At 35.0% G+C, this 6,889-nt stretch overlaps 1 protein-coding gene across 1 annotated transcript; it reads left to right on the forward strand.

Moving 5' to 3' along the window:
* The first annotated feature begins 2,873 nt into the window (after positions 1-2,873).
* LOC112741994 (THO complex subunit 7A) lies at positions 2,874-6,211 on the forward strand. Its single transcript, XM_025791207.3, has 2 exons — positions 2,874-3,526; positions 5,867-6,211. Exons 1-2 carry the CDS (start codon positions 2,933-2,935, stop codon positions 5,999-6,001), a joined length of 729 nt encoding a protein of 242 aa, XP_025646992.1. The 5' UTR covers positions 2,874-2,932; the 3' UTR covers positions 6,002-6,211.
* The last annotated feature ends 678 nt before the right edge of the window (positions 6,212-6,889 follow it).

Raw genomic sequence — 6,889 nt, forward strand, 5'->3', positions numbered from 1 at the left:
CACTTATTCATATGAAATGCATGGTTTTACACATTCCTTCCTAAATTGATGCTATGACTGAAAACATGCTCCTTTGGCCCTAAATTTGCTATTTTTAATCTTCTCTTATTTTCATTCGACGCCGTGATATGTGCGTTAGGTGTTTTCAAGGATTATAGGGCAGGAATGGCTTAGAGAATGGAAAAGAAGCATGCAAAAGAGGAAGGAACACAAGGAATTAAAGATTTCATAGGCGAGCAACGACGCGCACGCATGGAGCGACGCGTACGCGTGGCCAAGAGAAATTGCAGCGACGCGCACGCGTGAAGCGACGCGTACGCGTGACTAGAAGAATGTGCATTGACGCGTACGCGTGGATGACGCGTACGCGTGACAAGCTGTCACGTGCTGCAGATATCAGAATTCGCTGGGGCGATTTCTGGGCCCTTTTTTCAGCCAGTTTCAGGCCCGAAAGTCCATATTAGAGGCAGAGGTGTAGCTGAGACTTACACACTTTCATTCTCACTTAGTTTTTAATTTTTTTTAGTTTGTAATCTTAGAGAAAAACACTACTTCTCCTAGGGTTCTTAGATTTTAGTTTTATACTTTTGGATTGGATATTGAAAGAGCTCCATCTACCTTCGATTGAAGTCTTCATCATTTTAGTTTGCTTTTCCATTACCTTACTCTTTTGTTTTCTATTTAATTTGCTCGTGGTCATATATGGATATTGTCAATTTTGGGATTTATTAATATAATGAACAATTTTTACATTTAATTCCATTTCTTGTTTGAATTTCTTCAATTAATTATCAGCTTTAAAATTCTCTTTTATTAATTTATTTTGTTTATCATGTCTCTTATTTGTTCTTATTCCATGTTGTTAAAAAATGCCATTCATGTTATGATTTAAAACTCTCAACTTGGTTTGGGAGTTGATTAATTGGAATCCCTTGAGTTGGAATACTCAAGAGTTAATTTGTAATTGGGGGTTGCTAGCTAACTCATTCTTCACTGACTCTAATCCTTCCTTAGGAAGGGATTAGGACTTGTGAACTAGAGTTAGTGTCACCCACTTGACCTTCCTTTGCAACTGTAAGAGAATAACTGAGTGGAAGCAATAACCTTTACTCTTGCACTTGGGGAAAGCCAACAAAGATAGAAACTCCAATTAATCTTCTTTCAGGCCTTTTAATTTAAATACATAACATCCATTGCTATTATTCACTGCTTTGATTTTTAGTTGTTTATTTCTCCATTCTCAAACCTTAAAAATTTCTTAGAAAATTCCTGATTAATAATTTGCACTCTTTTGTCAACTCCTTGGAAAACGATCTGGGAATTTTACTCCCAGTTAATTGATTCTAAATTGTGACAACTCTTTTTAGATTGATAAGCGAAATTTTAGTCAGTTAAGAACTGTACTTACAATGTTATTTTTTTAGAAATTCTTAACTGGCAATTTTCCGCCAGTCACATATTGTAATTGGTTTGCCTATGTGAATACTTATGTTAACTGCTAACTACTAAAATTGTTGTAATTGCTATTGATTTTGTTTGAATTACATTAATTGTGATTGTGTTTGATTGGTTGGTTTGTGATGAATTGGTTGATGATTGAATTGTTTGGGCCGGGACCGTGTTGAATTGGATGAGCTTGAGGCCGTGAATGGTATATTGAGTTCTAGTTTTGTAGGAAGTATCTGACCGGTTCAGCATATACTTAATGAACCTATATTAGGAATGTGATGATCATTTATACCGCGTAGGTAACTGCTTTCATGGTTGTGGTCTAGAAAAGTATGAAAAATCAAACTCTTACAGCATAGACTTAATTGAACCTATGTTTGGGACATGTTGGTCATTCATACTGTCTAGGAAAAATTTTTCAGATTTTACAAGAAAGGAAAAAGGTTTTGTTATACAATATTTGAGAAATTTACCAAGTCTTCGAAAAGGATTTTCTGGATTTCGAATGTGAACCCATGGTTTTTGGAAAGACTCATAAGACGAGCAATGATCACTGTACTCTAAAAATAGTTTTATTTCATACGTATCTTGTTATAGCAATTTCTGTAACCCTATAGTGAGAACAAGCGAGGACGACGTTCTCACTCCCCTACAGGTTATTCCTTTTCAGGATATGGACGACGAGTTTTTCTGTTCTCATTATTAGTTAAGGCATGGATAGTTTAGAATTTTCTATTTCTTTCCCTTATTTCTGAAGGTTCAGTGTTGGCTTCAACTTTCAAATGGGAATTGGGAGCTGGTGAAGATAATAACATCCTCTGGAACTGAGTTTGTTGTTTCATTGCTTGATGAAAAAGTAAGATATGATCTAGAATTACGATAGTACACAATGATGTTTGTTCTATCTGGTTAGACTCGGTGAGACAATTGAAAAATGTTCTTTTTTGGTCTGATTAACTAACTTCAATATTTAACCGTATTAATCATATCTTGTACAATTCAGGCAAAAGTAGCGTCTATTTTGGTTGTCATAAATTCGTTCAAGAAAGTTTTTCTTGTATGATAATGATTATACTGAAGCCTATAAGCGTAAAAAAATTAAAAGGGTCTGTTTTGTTTTGCTTTTTTACTCAGCTACATTAAAGTAAAATTTTTTATCTTTAATTTGTGCATTACAATTCAATTCAACTATTTTTAATAGAAGTGTAATTATATTAATTGTCAACAAATTTGAAAAAAATTTTTACATATTTTAATGATTAATTATATTTAGTTGATGATATTTTATGTATAGTTTTAAATTTAAAAAATATTTTATAATATTTATTTATAATTTATTTATTATTTTATTATAAAATAATTTTTTCAGTTGAATCCTAATTAAATCGATTGGACTAATAAACCAATAAATTAATAACTAAAACGGTTTGATGGTCCAAATTTCTAACTTTGGAATTGAGAATGGCTTTGTGAAGAAATTGAGATGCTGAAAGGGAGAAAGGTTTCAGGGCGGGGAGAGGCAGTTGCAGCCACATACGCCTTCGGTCCCGCCGAAGATGACGTCATCATCAAACACAGGCTTCTCACTCGCACAACAACAACGAGGGGTGAGCCTCCATTGAAGAAGCTTCAGAAGAAGTTCACCGCTTTCGTCTCCGAGGTTGAAAAGGACGACGCCGACAACTACAGCGACTGCGATAAGCTCGCGAGAGCGTTCTTGCAGGAGCTCACGACTTTTGAGATCCCGCTTCTGAAGAGCAAAGCCATTGTTGATGCAAATATCAGAGAGCAGGAGAATTTCAACGAGCTCAAGGACGAAACGAATCGGCAGATCTTGATAGCGCAGAACGACATTGAAGATCTTAAGAAGATTCTGGAAGAGAGTAAAGTTGAGAGAAGGCATAAAGAGGAGTGTGAGGCTATCAGGAAATTGATTGCTCAGCAACCGCCAAGGTCAGAGACGCAGAAGCTCATTACGCAATTGGAGAAAGAAATCATGGCGTTGGACATGGAGAATACTGCTGGTTCCAGATTGTTGGAGCTTCGGAAGAAACAATTCGCTCTTCTGTTGCATGTGGTGAGTGGTTGTCGCTTATGCTATATGCATTGATGGCTTTATCTGATTGCTCTGTTGTTTTTCTTTTGTAGAATTTGAATCAATTTTGTGGTTTAGGGTTGCCTTTTTGTGTTTATCTGTTATGCTTCTGTGTGGTAAATGTAGATACTATGAATTATGGCTTTCATATAGTTTAATTGAATAGTTCCAAACTCAATTAAACGTTGGTAATTTACTCTAGAGCATGTTTAGTTTAGTATAATCAAGTGAAGTACATTTGCAAATTGGAACATCTAGTATTTCAATCCAATTTGGTATTAAAATTTGATTCTATTAGATCCTATGCTAGGAGGTCAATTCCAGTATTCCACCCACACATACCCTTCTTTCCCTTCCACTTACACACCCACTTCCGTTATTTACCTTCTCTTCAACCCTCTATATAATGTCCTCGGCTTTTGGAAGCTTTATGGGTATAACAAATGGGAAGGAGGCCAAATTCTTGTGGCAATGCCTTATGTATGCCCCCAACTGGAGTATGTGGTTGAAGTGCAATTCTTGCACCTTCAATTTCATTTTTATTTTATGACAAGCATGTTTTGTGATAGATAGAGTTCAAGTGCTTGGCCTCTTGTTCATGTAAAGTACACAGACTATTTAGAGGATATTCGCTCATATATTTTGAGAGATTGGAAAGCTATGCTTTGTTCATAGTTCTTTTTGTATGTTTTGGTTCTGTGTAGAGGATCTCTTTTCCATCTTCTTTCTTGTATAGTCTTTCTTATGATCAACACAAATCTTCTTTTATTGAAAAGGGAAAAAATGCTCCTGGTCCTGGCTGCATCATGATGTCAAAGTAAAACTAAACACTCTAAAAATACATAAATTGTATAGGTTCATAATATCTAGCTGCCATTGGTCACATACGGCATTCAATTAAATACTCTAGATTGAAATTGCATGATGATTTAAAATTGATAGGTTTGCCATGGAATGCATAGAGGCATTACTTATTGGTGCAGTCTGACTGATTTTGGAAATAGAACTCATTTTTGTAAAAGAGAATGCAAAAACAGAAATATAGAATGCTATTTTAAAAGACAGATAGACAGAACAAGTCATTTGTGCTGAGGAATAGTTGTGGCATACTAGTATGAAAGTTGGACTCAAGCATGTCTCACTTTTTCTTCTTTATTATTTCTTAGTAATGTTAAGGAGATTTTATTTAGTGGAGAACAAGTATTACACATAGCCATAATAGAAAAAGTTATCAATGTAGTAATTCATGTTATGCTAGAGATTTAAGCTTAAATGGGTTTAATTCAGATATGATTTATGACAAGGAACTATGGCCTCATGTAATACGTATAGGCAACCCTGCCTAAGGAGATAAGACTTGGGGGTTTAGTGAATTAGTGCTTAGTAGTAACTCATTCTCTCAGCATTTCTTCTATAATGATCCAGTTAACTTGTTATTAGTTTTAGTCATCCCCCTATAAAAGGGTGAATTACACTTCACATTGTACATTTCTTTCTATCCATTCTCGCTTTGCGCTAATGATAATGGAACTCAACACAAATGCTTATTCTTATCTTATAAAGCTAGTCTAAAATTTGGGATTAAATGTGCAAGAGTTATGCCATATTTGTCATTTCCTTACGTTCCTTATAGTAACATATTGTGACCATGTGCTATTTTGCAAATGTAAGCACCCTCCCATCTAAGTCCAACATTCTTAAAAAGTTCCAACTTTATCCAAACTTATATTGTCATACTTGTTAACACAATTATTATCTTTATTTTTGATGGTTGCAGGAGATTTATATCTCTGTTATGCTCACCTTTGTCAGATGTAAAATTGAAACTGTTGAATTAGTATGTCGATGGTGATTGTGATTCAGACAGTGAGACTCTTCCGTTCAAAAATTTCAAAACAGTTTTATATTCTGCTTTTCTCTTCTTCTGTGTTGCTGAAGTTGTTCTTCCAGTCTGTACTTAATATTTTTGGTACATATCGATCAAAGATTGCCAATTTTAAATACAAGCCAATCCTTCTAAAAGGCCAAGATTTATGACTACAGTATTTGGTTTTTAAATTTATGAAACAACACTGATTTTCATGTCTTAAAATCTTGTGCCATGTTTAAATCTTTAAGCTTGCTGAATATATGCTGTGTGATGCTTAGAATGATAGGAAAACTGCATATATGTAATTTTTTTTTCTTTATTCTATCTAATATTTCATCTTGTAGTTGTATGTTGTATCCTGGCATCCTGCATTTTGGAAAGGAAAATGTTGTGCATTGTAAAACAACTTACAGTAACATTTATTCTGTCGCTGTTGCTTAACCTTTCTTCAGGTGGATGAGTTGCAGAACACGGTAGAGGAAGAGCAGAAGAATCTGGTTGAGGAGATGAGAATAGCAACCGAGGAACTTAAGAATGGGATGGAGAATGGAAGTGGAGGCTCAGAAGCAATGACAATTGACCAGTAACTAGGTTCGGTCTCAGTCTTGCTGTTGTAACATCATTTACTCTTTAAGAAGCAAACATGGAGTCCTCCCCCCCCCCCCCCCCCCCCCCGCTAAGGTGATTAGGAACCACTTATAAATCCAATATCAATATATTTGTTCTAATACTTAGGACCTTTGTAAAAGTGCATTCTGATTTCAATGATTTCATCTGAAGGTAGGTCTTTATGTGTATGAGTGTGACTGTTAGTTTATCACAAACCAAATGAAATTACATCGGGATAGAAATTTTTTTTAGGGTAAAAAACGTAAATAAGCCAAGGGAGTTGAGAAATTACGCAAATCCGCCAAACTGAAAATTGCTTCACGAATGAGCCAAAGCACATTTCTATGTAGTTCGAACCAACACAGTTCAAACTCACTTTCCATGTAATTCGAACCAATTTGGTTCGAAGTCTAACTCCATAATTCGAACTAATTAGGTTTGAATTACAATGAAGAAAGTCACCAAGTAATTCGAACCAATTAAACCTAATTGGTTCGAATTATGGAGTTAGACTTCGAACCAAATTGGTTCGAATTATGTTGATATGAGTTACAATGTGTAATTCGAACCTATTAGGTTCGAATTACATGGAAAGTGAGTTTGAACCATGTTGGTTCGAACTACATAGAAATGTGCTTTGGCTCATTCGTGAAGCAATTTTCAGTTTGGCGGATTTGCGTAATTTCTCAGAATTACTAAGAATTCGTTCCACACAGCAATTTAAGTTACGAACATAGTTTCCACATCATGTCTTAAAAAAACTCGTACAGTTATTTATTCCGGTGTGCATTAGACATACATTTCATTTAAAACTACGCAGATAGAACATATTCATTAACTAAAATCCCATTCAAAGTACATCGCAC

The sequence above is a fragment of the Arachis hypogaea genome, chromosome 2, assembly GCF_003086295.3.
Source record: "Arachis hypogaea cultivar Tifrunner chromosome 2, arahy.Tifrunner.gnm2.J5K5, whole genome shotgun sequence".
Lineage (NCBI taxonomy): Eukaryota > Viridiplantae > Streptophyta > Magnoliopsida > Fabales > Fabaceae > Arachis > Arachis hypogaea.